This window comes from Artibeus jamaicensis, unplaced genomic scaffold (genome assembly GCF_021234435.1).
Source record: "Artibeus jamaicensis isolate MK-2021 breed Jamaican fruit bat unplaced genomic scaffold, CSHL_Jam_final scaffold_286, whole genome shotgun sequence".
NCBI classification, from domain to species: domain Eukaryota; kingdom Metazoa; phylum Chordata; class Mammalia; order Chiroptera; family Phyllostomidae; genus Artibeus; species Artibeus jamaicensis.
In genome coordinates this window covers 12,362,567-12,382,385 of record NW_026522034.1, presented here as the reverse complement: position 1 = coordinate 12,382,385, position 19,819 = coordinate 12,362,567, and the positions used below count along the sequence as shown (strand labels likewise).

General features: G+C 37.3%; 2 protein-coding genes across 2 annotated transcripts in view; one reads left to right on the top strand and one right to left on the bottom strand.

Annotated features, from left to right (window-relative positions):
* The window catches only part of FANCM (FA complementation group M), a 64,017-nt gene that overhangs the window by 4,096 nt on the left and 40,102 nt on the right, over window positions 1-19,819 (top strand). The window contains exons 3-9 of the mRNA XM_053656836.1: window positions 775-852; window positions 7,374-7,532; window positions 11,422-11,553; window positions 13,909-14,041; window positions 14,590-14,712; window positions 15,212-15,292; window positions 18,003-18,193. Of these exons, the coding sequence (XP_053512811.1) occupies window positions 775-852; window positions 7,374-7,532; window positions 11,422-11,553; window positions 13,909-14,041; window positions 14,590-14,712; window positions 15,212-15,292; window positions 18,003-18,193 (897 nt within the window). The remainder of the gene's footprint in view (window positions 1-774; window positions 853-7,373; window positions 7,533-11,421; window positions 11,554-13,908; window positions 14,042-14,589; window positions 14,713-15,211; window positions 15,293-18,002; window positions 18,194-19,819) is intronic.
* Window positions 2,674-3,012, bottom strand: LOC119058817 (40S ribosomal protein S27-like). Its single transcript, XM_037158280.2, has one exon. It carries the CDS (start codon window positions 2,989-2,991, stop codon window positions 2,740-2,742), a length of 252 nt encoding a protein of 83 aa, XP_037014175.2. The 5' UTR covers window positions 2,992-3,012; the 3' UTR covers window positions 2,674-2,739.

The following is a 19,819-nucleotide window of genomic DNA, read 5'->3' as shown; positions in this document are numbered from 1 at the left end:
TGCCACCGAGAAAATGTTTTAGGATTTAAAAGGAAAGTTATGATTTTACAATAACTCCCAATTAAGCCCTGGCTGGTGTAGCTCAGTGGATTGAGCATGGGCCTGGGAACCAGGGGATTGCAGTTTGATTCCCAGTCAGGGCACATGGCTGGGTTGCAGGCCACTTCCCAGCAGGGGACACATGAGAGGCAACCATACATTAATATTTTTCTCCCTCTCTCCTTCCCTTCCCTTCTGAAGATAAATAAATAAAATCTTTAAAAAATATATAAGATAAAATAACTCCCAATTAACCTTATTTTTTATGAGTAAACAATTGAAAAATTGTGAGCCTTCTATATACAATCTAACTTCTTAAAATCCTAAACCAATTTTTTTCATTTCAAATCTACTTTTACATTGGTATTTAATTTTCTCCTAGTTTTATGTTAATCATGTATCTGAATCTGGTAAGGGTGCAGATGGATATGCTGTAAGGTTGGATTGTGGTGTAAGCAATGGAGAGTGTACTTTCTCTTCTTCCATTTGCCACTGTGTTAGGCCTGATAGCATAGCTTTATATATAGAAGAAACTCTAAAGTGTTTTCTTAGTGGTGTAGACTATAAACCTAAATTATTTGCTCTTTGGATGTAACTAATGATCATTCCATCTGCTAGACCATCAGTATTCTAAATAAAGGAATAATGATAATGTGCCAAATATATTTATTTGACAGAATCATTGTTATTTTTGTATTGGATGTATGAAATTAAAGAACTTTTTTCTTTTTTAAGGTTGTAAGAGAACTAGTCAAATATACAAATCACTTTAGAATATTGGCTCTTAGTGCCACACCAGGCAGTGATATAAAGGTAAGTAAAATATTTTTCCATTTATTAACAGTTACAAAAATAAGAGCTTTTGTAAGTGGCCGGATCAGTTTTCTTTTTCTCTCTTTTTTTTAGATTTATTTAATTATTGTTCGAATACAGTTTTCTGTCTTATACTCCCAACCCTGCCCACACTCTCTTTTTTAAAGATTTTATTTATTTATTTTTAGAAAGGGGAAGGGAGGGAGAAAGAGAGGGAGAGAAACATCCATGTGTGGGTGCCTCTCGGACGCCCCCTACTGGGGACCTGGCCTGCAACCCAGGCACGTGCCCTGACTGGGAATCAGACTGGTAACTCTTTGCCTTGCAGACTGGCACTCAATCTACTGAGCCATACCAGCTAGGGCAGTTTTCCATTGTCGTATTTACTTTGAGTTTAGGACTCCAACATTTTCTATAACATGCTTCCCTTCTGTTTGCAGGGGTTTTTCTACATTAGTTGTTTTCAGACTTAAGTGTGCATGAGAGTCACCTAAAGCTGTTTGTTAAATTGTACTGTTTTCTTTAGCCCTGGCTGATGTGGTTCAGTGGATCGTTGCCACCGGACTGGGGATGAAAAGATCCCCGGTTTGATTCTTAGTCAAGGGCACATGCCTGGGTTGCAGGCCAGGTCACCTGGGGACCACACAACAGGTTGGGGCCACACGACAGGCATCTACACATTGATGTTTCTCTCACTCTCTTTCTCCCTCCCTTCCACTTTCTCTGAAGATAATAAGTAAAGTCTTTTTTAAAAAAGGTTTTTTGAAGTTTTATTTTGGAATAAATTCAGACTTTCAGAATATCTGTAAAAATTGAAGTCTGTGTGTCCTTTGCTTAACTTTCTCTAATAATGTTATTATATAACCATGGTAAAATTATTGAAAGCAGGAAATTAACATTGGTGCAATACTAGTAACTAATCTGGAGACCTCATTTGAATTTTGCCAGTCTTCCTGCCAGTGTCCTTTTCTGTTCCAGGTTCCAGTTCAGGATCCCATGTTGCATTTAGTTGTCGTGTCTCCTGGGCCCTTCTCTCTGTGACAATTCCTCTGTCTTTTTTGGTCTTCCATTACCTTTTCTTGTTTTTCAGGCTGTTTTGCAGGGTGGACACCAATTATTTTGCAGAATATCCCTCAGTTTAGATTCAGCTGATATTTCCTCATAATTAGAGTGAGGTTATACATTTTTGGCAAGGATACCCCAGAAGAGATATCTCTTTCAGCACATTTTATCAGAGAATAGATGGTGTTGATATACCTTATTGCTGGTGCTGTTAATTATGGTTTTTTGAAGATGCCATTTTCTCCATTGTAAAATTACAGTCATTCCTTGTATCCTCAAGAGATTTTTTCAGGACCCCATGGATACCACAATCCACAGATGGTCAAGTGCCTTACATAAAATGTCATAGTACTTGCTTATAATCTATGCACATCCTCCTATATACTTTACATCATCTGTGGATTACTTATAATACCCAATACAATGTAAATGCTATGGAATTAGTTGTTTTACTGTATAATTAGGAAATAATGACAGGAAGAATAAGTCTGTACATGGTTTAGTACAAATGCAATCATTTTAGGCCTAAATACATAGTACCTTTTAGCAGCAAGGGAACTTTTTAAAATTATATTTTATTGATTATGCTATTAAAATTGTCCCAGTTTTTACCCCTATGCACCCCTCCACCCAGCAGCACCCTTTACTCCCTCAGTCCCCACGCCATTGTTCACGTCCATGGTCATGTGTGTAAGTTCTTTGGCTACTCCATTTCCTATACTGTACCTTATATCCCTGTGGCTATTCTGTAACTACCTATTTCTTTTTTGTATCCAAAGTGTGTTTATTGGGATGGTTCCCCACTCATCTTGATTCAGGGTACTTTTAGTGCTGCTTCCTTCTGAAGGAGCGTCCTTCTGTAAGCCTTGCTTTTCCTCCTGTAGACTGACAGAGGACAGTAGAGCAGCCAACACACAAAACTACCATTTGTGCATGGCTAAAGACGGTGGTGATTTTATAGCATCCTGGGCATTTCACATCCATGAAGTAGGAATTGGGGCTCTGCACCAGGCGCTTCTTGTGTTTCCTCTTCTCCTCTTCTGGAGAGGGATGAAGGAGATCTTTTGCAAGAGGCATGTTGCCGTGGGGAGATCGTCACTGCCGGAAAGTATAACTACCTGTTTGTACCTCTCAATCCCCTCACCTCTTCATCCTTTGCCCCACACCCTCCTCCCATATAATAACCACCAAAACCCTCTCCATATCCATGATTCTGTCTCTGTTCTTGTTTGCCTAGTTCGTTTTTTGTATTCAGTTGTGGATAGATTTGTATTTATTGCCATTTTATTGTTCATGGTTTTGATTTAAGATTCTCTCTTTAACTTTTGGCATTTTAATTATGATGTGTCTCAGAGTGGGCTTCTTTGCATGCATCTTGTTTGGGATTCTCTGTGCTTCTTGGACTTGCACGTCTATTTCCTTCACCAAGTTAAGAGAGTTTTCTTTCCTTATTTTTTCAGATAGATCCCCAATTTCTTGCTCTTTCTCTTCTCCTTCTGGCACCCCTATAATGTGAATTTGGAGTGCTTGGAGTTGTCCTGGAGGCTGCTTACACTGTCCTCATTTACTTGGTTTCTAGTCTCTTGTTATTCTGTGTGGTTGTTTCTTGGTTCCTTATATTCCAAGTCATTGATTCGATTCTTGGCTTCATTTACTCTGCTATTGTTTCCTTATAAATTATTCCTTTTTTTAATTTAAAAATTTTATTTATTTTTAGACAGGGTAAGGGAGGGAGACAGAGTCAGAGAAATATCAATCTGTGGTTGCCTCTCACGCACGCCCTACTGGGGACCTGGCCCACATCCCAGGCATGTGCCCTGTCTGGGAATTAAACCAGCGACCCTTTGGTTCTTATGCCAGCACTCAATCCACTGAGCTACACAAGCCAGGACTCCTGTAAATGATTCTTTATTTCAATCAGTGTAGCCTTTGTTTCTTACTAGATTTTTTTAATGATTTTGATGCCTTCACTAAGTTCCTCGAGCATCCTTATAACCAGTGTTTTGAACTCTGCACCTGATAGATTGTTTATCTCCCTTTTGTTTAGTCCTATTTCTGGAGTTTTGATCTGTTCTTTCATTTGGACTATGTTTCTTTGTCTTCTCTTTGTGGCAGCCTCCTTGTGTTTGTTTCTATGTATTAGGTACAGTTGCTATGACCCCCTGTCTTGGTAGTGTGGCCTAATATAATAGGTGCCCTATAGGGTCTCCTGGCACAGCCTCCTTTATTACCCAAGGTGGGTATTCCAGGTGTGCCCTTCAAGTGGCTGAGTACACTCTCCTCTTGTAGTTGAGTCTTGGTTGCTGTTAGCAGGTCAGTGGAAGGGATTTAACAAGGCTTGTCAGGTGCAAGGACTGACCATCAACCTCCGGTCTCCATGGAGGATCAGCTGTGCAGGAGTGGTGTGGTGCTCCATTGTGGTCTGTAGCTGTCCACTGGGTGAATGGGCTATACGGTTTCCTGGGTCTTGCAGGCCAAGCTCATCCCCCATCTGTTTTTTCCCTTAGGCCACCCTGCCTGCGCTATAAAACAATCTAAAGTGGTGGTTGATACTTATGTTGGGCTTGGAGACTCCCAGGGGAAACCAAGCTGTGAATCTAGGCTGACTGCTGCTAATACTGGGCTTGGGGCCATTTAACAAAAGCTATGAATGCTGAGGGCTTACTGAGGCTGGACTTACTGGGTCTGCTGTTGCTTGTTTATTTAGGAAGTTGTGATACAGGAGCCAAAATGAGCCATCCATATGGAAAAGACTCTGTTAACAGCTTCATGTGTGTCTGTAAGCTAGGTGGGACAGAGTCTCGGGGACCTCTAGGGCAGGACAAACAGCCTTAGCCAGGTTGATGGAGTCTCAGATGTGGTACCTATCTGCTGGCTCTGTGGCTCTATGGAGGGTGGGATCAGTGGCCTCTGCCCACCTTTCTATCTGGGAGAAAGCTCTCCCCCAACTCTTGCCTTGATGCCAGACACTTCAGTTCCCCCCTGTATGCCACTGGTGCCTTTCAAGCTGCTACCTTGGTGCTGAAGCTGAGAGGCAGTGAGTCTGAGTAAGTTTGTTCATGTGTTCTTTAATAGGAACTGCTTGGGACTCCAGAACTTTCTTCTACCAACTCAGTCCCTGCTGTTTATTGTAGCCAGAATGGCTACAATATGGGGATTTATTTTCCTGGGCTGGGGGCCCTGGTGTGGGACTGGAACTCCTCACTTCCAAGGTATCCCTCCATGAATTTTTATCCACCATGCCATTCTGCATCTAGAACAGTCCTACACCATCTACCAGTCTGGATGGATGTAGTTTCTTTAACTTCATAGTTGTCAGACTTCTATTCAACTGAATTTCTTACAGTTCTGAGTCACAGTTCTATATTTTAGCTGTAATTTTGATGTGGTTGTGCAAGGAGGTGAGCAATTTACCTATGCTGCCTTCTTCACCCTAGTTCAGCTTTTTATGTTAATGTAGACTAATGGATTTTTTTATGGACTATAATCCAATACTGCGGTTAATTTTGTTGCTCAAATTGTTCCAGTTTTGATTGTTGGAATATCCTTGAGATGGATGACTTTTGTGTCCATTAGAAAACACCTCTTTTCCTATAATTTTTTTAGTTTTGTTAAAAATTTTTTATTGATTGATTTTTAGACAAAGAGAGGAAGAGGAGAGAAATGGTGAAACATTGATTAGTCGTTATTTGACTTATTTATGCATTCATTGGTTGATTCCTATATATGTTCTGATGGGGGAATGAACACACAGCCTTGAAAAATTGGGATGATGTGCAGTCAACCGAGGTACCCTGCCAGGGTCTAGAAAGCACTTAAAACACACGCGTGCACACACACACACACACACACACACACACACTTCCTAACTTGCTGTCATTAAGATATTTTATGTTCATTTGGTATGTTTCCTGTTTTAGCCATGGAAATAACCATTTGTCCAGGGAGTGCTGACTTCTTTTATTGGAGGCTGGTAAATGCACATTTTGGGTGCTATCCATGACATTCTGAGTTTAGTAGCTCTGGAAGAGCTTCTGTACTGGCTTTGGATACTTTTTAGTATAACTCTGCCAATCTGTAAGACTTTCTTTTTTCTGGGCATAGCCTTGATTTTCTGAAATTTCTATTTTATTTCTGGTCCTTCTCCTAACTTTGTTTATTGTCAGGTGAATCAGTCTCTACTTTTAGTAGAGACTTGAACTTTTAAGTCTCTGCTTAATTGTCATCTCTTCAGAGAGATCCACCCTAAGCTATGACCAGTCAGCTTCCCTGTGTTGTGATTTTTCTGAATATTTATCATAATTTGTGATTCCTTTGCTTGTTCATTTATTTGTTGACACTTTGATCCACTAAAATAGTAGCTACATGAATGCAGGGATTCTCTCTGTCTCAGTTATAGCTCTGTTATCAACTCAATACCTGGCGGGTGGCATGTGGGAGTTACTCAGATGTTTGTGGAATGGACGAATGATTAAAAATGTTGAAGTATTATTCATGTTTAGAAAATGGTTACAAATTTACTCTAGATTTTAAATTTATGTGGGTCCTCCATAACTATAGTAAAGTACCTATTAGGCCCAGGTTTTGGGAATACAAAGGTGATTAAGACGTGATTTTTGCCCTTGGGAATTTTTTGTCAGGAACTAAGACCATTAAGCTTTTCTAGTTTTTTTTTTTTAGAAAGCTCTTAATTTTTAAAAACATTTGTGATTGAATCTTTCTTTCTCCCTCTCTTTTCCCCATCCCTTACCTCCTGCCTCTCCCCCCTCTTTAGTTCTTAATTGCATTGTCAATACTATAGTCTAATGGTATAGTCATTATTCATGCTAACAGGTTTTATATTTTTGCTCCTATTCTGTATTTTTACAATTAAGTTCCTTTATGAACTTTGGGTGAATGAAATTCATCCCTGGAAGTAGATTCACATCATCTATATTGATTTAAATGAAAAATATTCTGCTAATTTATCAATAGTTGATTTAGTGTAGGTCTTGTACTCTCAAATTCTTAACAGGTTGATTTTTATGGTATTCCTCACAAATGTAAGATACACTTTTATTCTCTCATAGTAACAAGACTGCTCTGTTTTTCCTACAAGTATCAGTGGAAAGTATTTGCCAGGAATCAGGAAATCTGGATTCTAGTTTTGGCTCTAAAATGGACTGGTCTAATGTTTTAGGGATTTAGTTTGCTGATATGAAACTTTTGTTGTCTGTGTCTTTGTAAAAGGTTGATGGAATACATCACAGCTATTGGAAAGCGCAAATACATTTGATTAACTTGTCAGGCACCTATTAGTTGTGTCACTTCTGATGGTTTTATAGTTTTTTAAATAAACATTTAATAGTGTGAATTTTTAATGTTCCTTTCAAAATTTTACCACCTTATTTCTGTTAGTGACAAAGTAAAATATTTAGTATGTAATATGTTTATAATCATATTTCATTGGTTTTGTGTAGGCTGTGCAACAGGTTATTACTAACCTACTAATTGGGCAGATAGAACTGCGTTCTGAAGATTCTCGGGATATTTTGCCATACTCTCATGAAAGACGAGTTGAAAAGCTTGTTGTTCCCCTTGGTGAAGAACTTGCAGCCATCCAAAAGGCATATGTACAGGTAAACCATTCTTATCACAATTCAGTGTTTCAAATAAATGAACTGACAATGTAATTATTTTGCTTAACAGAATCTGGCTGTGAGAATATGTGGCTATCATTTTATAATTAACATGTTGAAAACTCATTTGAAATTAAAATTTTTGGATATAGCACCATTCTTTACATGTACTGACAAAGAAGAAATACAAAATGATATACCATTTCTAAAGCCAATAATAGCTTTATATCATTTTGTATTTTAAGTAACCCTTTTAATTATAGTATGACCCTCCCATATACACATACAGCAGAGTGCTCAAAACATAAGTGTGCAGCTCACATAATTAAGTGACTTCACACATAATGATCACACCCATAACACTTATCTAAATTCAACCAGACGTTTCTTTGTAAGGAAATATATTTTCAGTATTTTCCTCCCTGATCAACTGGAGGCAACTTTGCCCATCTGGTAACGTTTGCCAATGTCTTGCCACATTTTTTGGTTCTCATATCTGGAGTGGATGGGGAATGGGCTTGCTACTGGCATTTAGTGTATAGAGGGCCAGGAATGCTGTGTATCATTCCGCAGTGGACAGGAGAGCCTGCCCTTCCCCGCAGCAACAAAGAATTGTCTGGTCCAAATGTGAATATTATAGTTATTGAGAAACTTCTTATAGTGTTATCACTTTCGATGGGAGAAATTTGAGGTAGCACAATGTTTTTTCTATAGTTAATAATTAGTATCATCCTAGGAGAAAACTTTGTTTTCGTATCCTCATTGTCATGGATTAAAGTGGCTTCTTTGCCATGCCTCCTATTGAGAGACATTATACATTTTCCCTTTCCTAGAAACTATACTGGCCCTGTGACTGACTTTGACCAATAGTTGTGATGAACCTCAAGGTAGCCATGTTGAGGAGAAGGGAGAAGAAACCAGTAGATGAGTAGCTAGACTTAAAGGTGCAGACATATGGCCCCAGTTGGGTTTTTTCAGCTATTCCCCAGCCATCTGAAGCTCCATCAGGAGCAGAGACAGGCTTATCAGCACAGTGCTCTGACAGCTTTTTTTATTTCTTATTTTTAACAGTTGTAGTAATTGTGGATGTCAGGAAATTTGCAAAAATAGCATAGAGAGTTCCTGCCAGAGACACTTTAAGAATATGCAAATATTCTGTTCTCAACATATTTTGCCCACTGATTTTAGTGTAATAATTAATGGTGGTTCTGGCATACAACAATTTCTGTAGTGCTTACCTAATCGTTGTTCCCTTTTTACCTTATTTCTTTTACATTTGTTCATTTGAATTCTTCTATAATAAAGTTGTTTCTTCTCTTATTAATTCAGTTCTTTGTATCAATATAGACTAATAGATATTTATTTTTCTTTGTGGGTTAAATCCAGTACTGTTGTCATTAATTTCGTTGCTCAGATTGTACCAGCTTTGGCCACTGGGACCTCCTTTAAGATGGCTCCTGTACTTTTTTGGGAGCGTGGTTGGAGGGGAGAACTTCCTGTCTCTCTGGCATTACAAGATATTTTATGCTCATTTGGTATTTTTCTTGTCCCAGCCATAGAATCAACCATTTTTCCAAGGAATCTTTGTTCCTTTTAGGGAAGAATGCTGTGTAGAAACCAAGATCTAGGCACTAGATGTTTTCGTTGTTGTGGTGTCATAGCTCCTAGGCTGTCTCAGTGAACTGCTTGAACTCCTACCCACAGAATCAGAATCATGAGCAAATTAACCTATGATGTTTTGAAGTAATTCTCTTTTTTTTTAAATTTATTTATCTGTAGAGGGGAAGGGAAGGAGAGAGAGAAATATCAATGTATGGTTGCCTTTTGTGCGTCCCCTGCTGGGATCTGGCCTGCAGGGAAAGGGCCTGCAACCCCGGTATGTGCCCTGACTGGGAATTGAACCTCGATTGTCTGGTTCACAGGCCCGCGCTCAATCCACTGAGCTACACCAGCCAGGGCTGAAGTAATTCTTGATGCAGGAATGTATAACCAAAACATTCACTATCATTTAACCTTTAATAAATCTTTCTTAAAGTGAAGTTTTAAAGGAATATGGTTTGTTTTTTGTTTTTAAATTATTTGTAACAAATTTCTTAGCATAATTAATAATTTAAGACCAAGTCTTTCCAATAATCATCTCCTAAATACTAATACATTTGCTTATGATTAAAATTATTTTACTTACACCCTGCCTGGTGTGGCTCAGTGGATTGAGTATCAGCCTGCAAACCAAAGAGTACCCGGTTTGATTCCCAGTCAGGGCACATGCCTGGGTTGTGGACCAGATCCACAGTGGGGGCACATGAGAGGCAACCACACACTGATGTTTCTCTTTTCTTTCTCCCTCTCTAAAAATAAATAAATAAAATCTTTAAAAAAATAAAATTACTTTACTTATAAGAATTTAAAAACGGTAATTTGTGTAATCACTGTAACAGGAATTTTGTCAGTATTTTTTAGAGTGCTTTTTTTTAAAAAAAATTGATTTTTGAGAGAGAGGAAGGGAAAGAGAGAGAAAGAAACATCAATTTATTGTTCCACTTAATTATGCATTCACTGGTTGATTCTTGTATGTGCCCTGAGCATGGATCGAATCCTCAACCTTGGCATATTGGGCTGATGCTCTAACCAGCCGAGCTCCCAAGCCAGGGCTGAGAGTGTTCTTTAGGCAGTGTGATCAACAAAGTAGGAAGGGAAGAAAAATAAAAATATACTAAAATGGTCCTGGCTGCGTGGCTCAGTTGGTCAGAGTGTTGTGCCATGCACCAAAGGGTTGCAGGTTTGGTTCTTGGGCAGGGTACATACGCAGGTTGTAGGTTCGATCCCCAGTGGGGGTGCCTACCAGGGGCAACTGATCAGTGTTTCTGTCTGTCTCTGTCTCTCTCTTTCTCTTTCCCTCGCTTTCTCCCTTCCACTCTAAAAGTCAAACATATCCTTGGGTGAGGATTAAACATAAAAACTATATAGGTCTATTTTAGGAAGTAAACATTAGGCAAAAACTTGAATATTTTCTGTTCCTGTAGTACACCTTCATCCGGAGGTCTCTTTTCCCTGCATATGGCATTCAGCTCATTCCTTCGTCAGGGCCTTTTGTCTTCTGTTTCCTCTCTTGGCATGCTCTGTCCTCAGATCCTCTCATGCAAGACACACTTCATCATTCAGGTGTCAGATATTACCATTTCAAGGAGACTGTCTTCGTCCACCTTATTTGATAGTGACTCCTTTCCCCTCAAAGACTCTAACATTACTGTATTTTAGGTTCTTAAATGCATTTACCATAATTGGAATTCTCTACTTCCTTTTTTCACTTTTTATTCTTTACTTGCTTCCATTGTATATAAACTTTAGAAAAGTACAGGTTTCATTCATCTTAGCCACAATATGCCCAGCATTGAGAACAATGCTTGATATATAATCGATGCTTAATAAGTATTTCTTAAAATAATGAATCAACAAATGAAATTAAATATACTCAAAGCATTTGACTTAGTCACCAAGTCTCCAAGTATTTGCCTATGTGTTAGACCTCGTTCTAGGCACTGAAGATGCAGCAGTGAAGAAACCAAGGCCATCCTTTCTTTGGGCTTAGGCTGGGGAAAGAGAGAGTTAAGAAATACACAGATAAACACATACACCCTTCAGTTATAGTTGGGTTTAAAAAATGGTCGTGCTTACTTGCACATGAATGTTAACTGGGGCTAAATGTCAAGCACTTTAGAATTTTTACTTTAAATTTTATCATCTTTTCTGTGTTTATTAAAGAATTCACTTTAGGATAAACTTTAATATATCATTTAATATATAACTCTTGTTTTAGTATGTGATAAAATGATTATATTTGAAAAAATTTTTAAGAAAAGATTAAACTAAATTTCTTTGAAATTTACAGATTTTGGAATCATTTGCCAGTTCTTTGATTCAGAGGAATCTTTTGATGAAAAGGGATATCCCCAATCTAACAAAATACCAGCTAATTCTGGCAAGGGATCAATTTAGAAAAAACCCACCTGCAAATTTTGTGGTAGGTATTTTAAAATAAATTTTGATGATAGATTTAAGTTTTTACTCAGCCCCAGGATAAAATGGAAATAATGATTTTTGGGGGGTATATATATTGTTAGTTTATTAAGAATTGAGATATGATTTATATACGTCATAAAAACTGAAAAAATGAACAGGAAATCAATTTTATGATTTCAGTTAAGATAAATGTATCCTGACACTTTTAATTAAGCATTAGTCTTTTAGTTCACTTCTGTTTTGCAAAGGCAAAGGGCCATGCTAGACGGTAGGTCCTAACTAACTTTTACGCCCATAGCATTTTGTCTTAACTGTCAATCCTGAGGTTGGATGAAGCATCACAGTAAGCTTCTTATTTCTAATTGCCATAGGAAAAAAATAGGCAGGTAGGAACATAATCATCAAGCTGGGTCCAAAGTCAAGAGATGTTTGCAAGCACAAAAAGGCACAGTCTTTCATAGAACTGAAAAGAAACTCACGTGCAAAAGAACAGAGGTGAATGAACGAAAGTAAGAAGACGACAGTGAGCAAGCCAATTTGCCTTAGGAAAAGGATTGAGGAAGTCAGAGATGAGAGTTAATCTAGGTGTGACCACTCGGGAGTAGCTCTAAGTGTAACACAAGAAATGTGGACTTTATGACGTCTGGGGAACCAGGAGAGGAGCCCTTTCTGAGCAACTACAGTGTAAGGCACTAAACTTTAATAAATGTTTTAAAATTTCTGCTTGGAGTTGACAATTCATTGAAATTTTAAATAGTAAATCTCAAATTGTTGAACTGGATTTTACTGACAACATTTTATATTTTAGAGAAAGCTGATTTTGCCCCTTCAAGTAATTAGGCTGCCATTTTAGGGCATTTATCACTATCACGGATACATTTAAAATAATTATCACTGATGTTAAATGTGACTAAAAACATAAGCCAGAGAATAATAATCTTTATTTCTAGTAAAGGAAAATAATTAAAATACATTCTCAATGGTCTTTTTAAAAACTATCTCATTATAAAGATACACCTTCTCTGTGGTCCCATAAACAGAATGTGTACTTCACTTTTCCTTGAGGTCAAAAGCGCAAGAACATGGCCTAATTCTCTGGGTTTGAGTACTGGCTTTATTACTTACCACCTGTATGAGCTTCTTGATCTGTTAAATGGGCATAACAATAGTACCTACTTCATAGGAATTAAGAGTAAATGAATTTGTATAAGTAATATGCTTATAACAGTGTCTCCTCAGTGTCAGTTATTATGGTGTATATAGTTGGTGTAAAATGTTAGTGTTAAACAGTCTGATGAACTATTTATCCTGATGCCATAATATCTGTGAGAATAAGCCCATATCTCACTTACTTTTCATTCTATACCAAATGTTTGGTTTGATGCTTGACACATAGAAGATGCTTATTAAGTATTTTTGAAAGATGAAACTATATATGAGGTCTGTCCAGAAAAAGTCCAGCCATTGTTAATATAATGAGAATGGTTTGTGTGACATTGATGTAAACTGGCAGCCAAGGAGAGTGGGCTGGAATGCACATGTGTGAGCAATGACAACTTCACTCTCATCATTGGGGGTGGTAGATGCTTTTGAGTGAACATGTGTACTGTGTGGCCATCAAAGTCAAAATGACTGAATGAGCAGAATAACAAATCTGCATCAAATTTTGCATTAAGCTTGAATATTCCTCTGTGGAAACTATTCAGATGATTCAGAGGCCTCAGCTATTGGCAACTGGTGATTGGCAGCTTCATCACAACATGCCCGCTCATGTGCCACATCTTGTGCAGAGTTTTTTGATGAAACATCAAATCACCCAGGTGACTCAGCCCCCTATAGCCCAGGTTTGGTGCCCTGTGACTTCTGGCATTTCCTCAAACTAAAATCACTTTTAAAAAGGAAGATTTCAGACCCTCAGTGAGATTCAGGAAAATACAGTGTGGGGCAGCTGATGATGATTGAGAGAACTGTGTGAGGTCCCAAGGTGTCTACTTTGAAGGGAACTCAGGCATCATTGTCCTGTGGACAGTGTTTCTTGTATCTCATGTCTTCTTCAGTAAATGTCTCTATTTTTCATATTACGTGGCTGGATACCTTCTGGACAGACCTCGTGCTGCTAATGATTCACCTATAAAAAAGCAGTATGTGATAAATAGTTCCCTTCTTCACCTTTTCTCTTTAAAATGTAAGTTTTCTGTTTAATTAAACAAAAAAATATGAAATGATGTGTTATATGGAAAATACATTGACATCTTTTCATAATAATGTCCTAGACATTCAGTAGAACCAGTAAGTTTTACATGGAACATACATCTTTATTTCTCTGGTTAAATTTGATATATGTTTATTTTTCTAGGGAATGCAACAAGGTATAATTGAAGGAGAGTTTGCTCTTTGTATTAGTTTGTATCATGGTTATGAATTATTGCAACAAATGGGAATGAGATCATTATATTTCTTCCTTTGTGGAATTATGGATGGAACTAAAGGTAAATTAAGGAAATACTTACACGTATAAGTTTTGCTGAAGTTAAACAGTTTGGGTTACTTAAAAAATGCTTTAAAAAAGCAAAGAAATAGTTTTATAAAAAATGACCATATTTCTTTGTTTTTATGTTTTTCTTAAGATTTTATTTATTTTTTGTGAGAGGGGGAGGGAGGGAGAAAGAGAGGGATAGAAACTTTGATGTATGGGAGAAACATCAATTAGCTGCCTCTCACACACCTCAAACCGAGTCTTGGCCTGCAACCCAGGCATGTGCCCTGGCCGGGAATTGAACCAATGACCTTTACATTTGTGGGATGGTGTCCAACCCACTGAGCACACAGTCAGGGTGATATTTCTTTGTTTTTCATAAATTGCTGGAAAAAAGGCAAGCCATTCATATGTGAATATGTAACTGGAAAAAAGTTACTGGTTTTCATTTGAAAAACTTGCATTTACTAATAAAGATTAACTTTTTAAACTACATTACAAATTTGATTAACTTTGCTATTAAGTTTATATATTGGTAAAACCTTTTCTTAATTTCTGAAGGAATGACTCGAACAAAAAATGAACTTAACCGCAACAAGGACTTCATGAAGCTGTACAGTCACCTGGAGTGCATGTTTGCATGCACACGCATCGCTTCAGCAAATGGCACTTCTATCAAAAATGGTCTGGTTTTTCTTCTAAAGGTTTATGTTGCATTCTCTTCATCAAGATTGATTATGACATTTTACTTCATTGATCCACATGTCTGTACTTATATTTCTTTAGCAGTAGACCTGTTAAATAATTAAAGGGATAAATAGAATAGAATAAATAATTAAAATACAATAAATGGAGTAACATAGGATGAAGATATAAGCAGTATGTAATATTATAGAAGTTAGTAGTTGTCACCGGCGGTGAAAATATTCTTAGAACTACCAAAAATTGGTTTAGAGTTTGAATGAGTATTTTTTTTCCTTCTACATTGCTGCTGATTTCTGTGTGAATTCTCCTTCAGAAGGAAATTTTCATGAAAATTGAAAGTTTATTTTATAATAAGGCTTTTATGCTATCCAGATGCTACTGGGTATTTAAAGTTTTAACAAATCCATTTTGAAAGTACATTTATATAATTAAATATAGAAAAATACTGAAATGCTATTTTGTGTTTTATTTTTTGCAGGAGAAAAAGAATTTTTTTATAGTCATCCTAAGTTAAAGAAATTAGAAGAAATTGTAGTTGAACACTTCAAGTCATGGAATGGTGAGTCATATTTAATAGCCTCACAGCAGGGCAAAGTTATTGTAAAAGTTAAAACTGATTTATTCATTTGTGTTAAAATTTCTTATAGAGAACATGAGCTTTTAATTACTCTGAATAATGAATATAGAGAAACTCTGAGACATTTTGGGTGGATAGGTGGTAATTTAAGAATACTGTAAGGTATTTGAAAAAGAAAAGTCAGTCTGGGGCACTATAAGTGAAGCAGATACAAAAACAATAAATAATATGGTGGTAAGCAAAAGTGGACTAGGCAAGGAGATAGTCAGTCATGAAGGAGGTTTATATAGAGTGTTAGAGAAAGCCATCTGTAGGGGGATGTTTGAGCTGTTACCTGATGGGAGTGAGGGAGCAAGCCCTGTGGATTTCTGTGGGAGGTTTACTCCAGGCAGAGACAATAGCTGAATCAAAGGCCCTGCAGCAGTAACGGATGTGGTATGATTATGGATCAACAAACAAACCGGTTTGGCTGGAGTAGTGTAATGAGGGTACCAGTGATATAGGAGGAGGCTGGAGAAGTAGCCTGGGGCAGATGTAGGGCTCGGAGGCCAAGTCAGGACTTCAGATTTTATTCTATCAATTTGCATGTTTTCTGAAACCATCACAAAGGCAAATAGAGTAGCAGAATGATATGATCTTACTTACATTTTTAAAAGATCACTCTGGTTGTATTTTTGGAAAGTAGGTATTGACCAATTCAGAGGCTATTGCAATAGTCAGAGATGATAGCGGATGACAGTGGCTTGTGCCAAGGCAGTAGTGGTGGAAGTGCTCAGAAGTGGACATAGATTCCACATATATTTTGAAGTTGGAACCAACAGTATTTGTTGATGGATTGGAGGCAGGATATGAGAAAAGGAAGGAATCATATGGGGGAATGTTTATGGAAGATTACATGAGCAAAGAAAATTAAGAACAACATAGAGAAGAAAAAGCAAACATGTTAGATGCTTCTGAGACATCTAAATGGAGACGTGTGGGCATTGGATAAGTGGATCTAGGATAGTCTGGGCTGTTTTCATCTATTTTCACATTGTAGAATAAATTTTGGAGTCGTCAGCAGAAAGGAAGTATTTAAAATTTCAGGAATGGATGTGATGACATTACCAGAAATACAGTTTAGGAACAAAAGAGGGGCCAGAATGTAGTCCTAAAGAATACCAATATTTAAAGTTAAGATGAAAAAAAAAAGGCACAAAGAAGACTGAGAAAGGAATCAGAAGGGAAGACACTGTTTCAGTAGGAAGGAGTGGTGGACTGTGTTAAATTCTGCTGAGTCCTGTGGTCAAGTAAACTAGAAAGTGTCCGAGGGATTGGGCAGCAGGCAAGTTGTCGATGACTTTGGTGGTGGAATGAAGACAGAAGGGCGGCTGCAGCCATTCGAGGGAGACAGGCGTTGCCCTGAAAGTAGCTCTAAGTGGCTGGTGCATTTTTTCCTCAACAACATTGTTAAGACTATTGGCAGCACTTGAGTAAGGTCTATAAATTAGATAGTAATAATGAACCAAAGTTAATTTTCTGATTTTCATGGTTTATTGTTTTTACATAGAATAATACTCTTGTTTGTACAGTTTATACACCAAAGCATTAGGGTGTGGTGAGCTATCATGCCAGCAACTTACTCTCAAATGTCTTGGCAGGGGAAAGCTACTTGTATGAATTTTGCAGCTTTTTTGTAATTTAAACTTATTTCAAAATAGAAATTATCTTTGATTTTAAAAAAGAAGCTCTTGGTCAGATGTAGAGGCTTCATGCCATGGTAACTCAAAGTATGTGTAGAATAATTTTCCTGTAACAGCTGCTTTTTCTTTTTCATAAATTAACTTTATATATATATTAGGTAATTTAATCCTTAGGATTGTTATAAAGACTAAATGAGTTAATCCATAAAAGGCTTAGTGCAGTCCCTGGCACACATGTGATGATTAATATAATATAACTCATATGGAAGAAACAAGGATTATCAAGGCCCCAAGCAGGTGCGAAAACAAAGGAAACATAATAACAACTAGAGTAAACCCTGTATACCTTGCAAATATTAACCAATTGCTATGTTCAAGTCTACATACTTCATATTTACTAGTTCATTTAGGTACCACCTCAGTCCATTGTGGATGTGAAGAAACTAAAACTTAGAAAATCACCACCACAGCCACACGTCCCGGGGAGAGTGAGTGGCCCAGCCTCAGAGACCGTGTTCTCATTTACACATTCTACTGAGACATTGGGAGGGGCTTTATGATGGATTGTGGGGTATATTCTGCAGTTACTGGAGAATTTGAAGGAATCATAGATTTGGAAATAGAATGCCATGGCCTGGTTTAGGACAGTGCCTTTAGTGATCAGAAAGGAAAAGGAAGATTTAAAAAATCAGTGGGAACTCTGTAGTTCTGCTGATGTAGAAGGCAAAGTGTAATAATAGGCATCATGCATGATGAAATGAAGGACTGGTCAAAGTGATTCGGGTCATTTTTATTTGCTTTGTTTAGGGTCATATTTAGGATCTCATGACAACTAATGAGAGATTAGAAGGTTATTAAAATTATTAGGAAAGGTAGAAAAATCAACAGAGGTTTAGAATGTCTTAAGAATTATCATTCATTAGAATAATAGTTTCACGCTTGTCTTTTGAACTAGTTCTCATCTATATGCCTTTTTAAAAAGTTGTAATTAAATATTTTTTGTTGTATAGCTCAAAACACGTCTGAAAAGAAATGTGACCAGACCAGAGTTATGATCTTCTCTTCATTTCGAGATAGTGTTCAAGAAATTGCAGAAATGCTTTTAAAGCATCAGCCAATTATTAGAGCAATGACTTTTGTTGGCCATGCCTCAACAAAAGGGAAAAGCATGAAAGGTTTTACTCAGAAGGAGCAACTGGAGGTAATTACTTCTAGAGGTGGTGAAAATAAAAATAAAATTGATTAGCTTTGCACTTCAGCTTTTTTAACTCACAGGTCAATTATCTACTTCTTTATTTTTCCAGAAAAAAGTTGTATTGTATATTTTTCATTACCATTCAGTCACCTTATATGCCCCCCCCCCAACAACCACCACACTGCTGTCCATGGGTCCTTTTTCCTTTTTGCTCTGCCCCTCCACCTCTGCCCTCCCCTCTACCTTATGTCAGCCTGCTCTCTGTCGCTGTGTTGCTTGTTTGTTCCGTTCGTTTTTAGATTCCAGTATGAGTGAAACAAATAGTATTTATTTTTCTCTGACTAGCTTATTTTAGTACTTCTTAAAGATAATTTTATAGTAAAACTTAAATAAAGGTAGGCGTATTTTGAAAGGAAAAAGAAGTGTTTTTTGTGGTTTTGAAACTTCTTTGTAGAGTAAGTGCAAAGTGTAATAGTTCAATGGAAAGGTTGTGGGATCACGCTGCTTGGGCTGGAGCCCTGGCTCTTGCACTTACATTTTCTTACTCCCTGTGCCTCAGCTTTCTTTATATGTAAATATACTTCATAGAGTTGTCTGAGGCATTAAATGACATTGTACTGTGGAGCCTTTGACAAAGTTTTATTTAGGCCCTTATAGTTATTTATTACAAACAGTTAATCTTTTTTTCCTGTTATTTAAAAATCCTACTCTATGCTCTACATAAGAGGTCATAAGTTTCCTGAGTACTATAATATGTTTTTGGGGGGAAATTTTAGACTATTAATTTTCATAAACTGTATATAGGTTTTTGCAGATTAGCTATAGGTCTACTCACTGACAAGTATATCTTTATTGTGTAATTTATTGTGATAGACACTTTCTCAATTCTGTCAACATTAGTAGACGAGGAATCCAATTATTTTTTTTAGACTTTATTTTTAAAGAGGGAGGAAAGGAGGGAGAAAGAGAGGGAGAGAAACATTGGTGTGCGAGAGAAATGCTGATTGTTGGTTGGTTGCCTTTCCTATGCGTTCTGACCAGGACCAAACCTGCAGCCCGGGCCTGTGCCCTGACTGGGAATTGGGCCTGTGACCCTTCAGTTTGTCGGACAATGCCGAACCAGTCAATATTGTTATGTGTGCCATACTAACAACTCTTTTTATTTCAACTGTGCATAATTGCTTTCATAATAGCACTTTTATTGTGAAATAAGCTTTCATGCAAAGAGTTGTAATTAAATTATTCATTTATTTAGAGACAGGCAGTGAAGTCAGAGAGGAAGTAGAGGGTGAGCTTAGGATTCTATAGGTAATTTCCATGTTAATGATACTGAGTTTTACTCTGAGATGGGAAGAAGCCCTTGGAGACTTTGGAGCTGGGAAAGACTGTGGCCTGATATATATTTGGCAATAATCACATTGATTGCTATCTTAAGAATAAGCTACAGGGCAAAAAGTGGAAACAGGAAGATTAGAGTGGAAGACTTACTACAATAATTTAAGCTAAAGATGATGGTGGTTTGTACAACAGTGTTAGCAGGGAAGGTTTTGAGAAATGATTGGATTCTGGATATATTTTGAAGGTCAAGCTGACAGGATTTATTGACAAATTGGAGTGGGATGTAAGATAAAG

Coding starts and splice junctions, on each gene's coding strand:
- LOC119058817 (XM_037158280.2), bottom strand. CDS start 2,991: ATGCCTCTTGCAAAAGATCTCCTTCATCCCTCTCCAGAAGAGGAGAAG.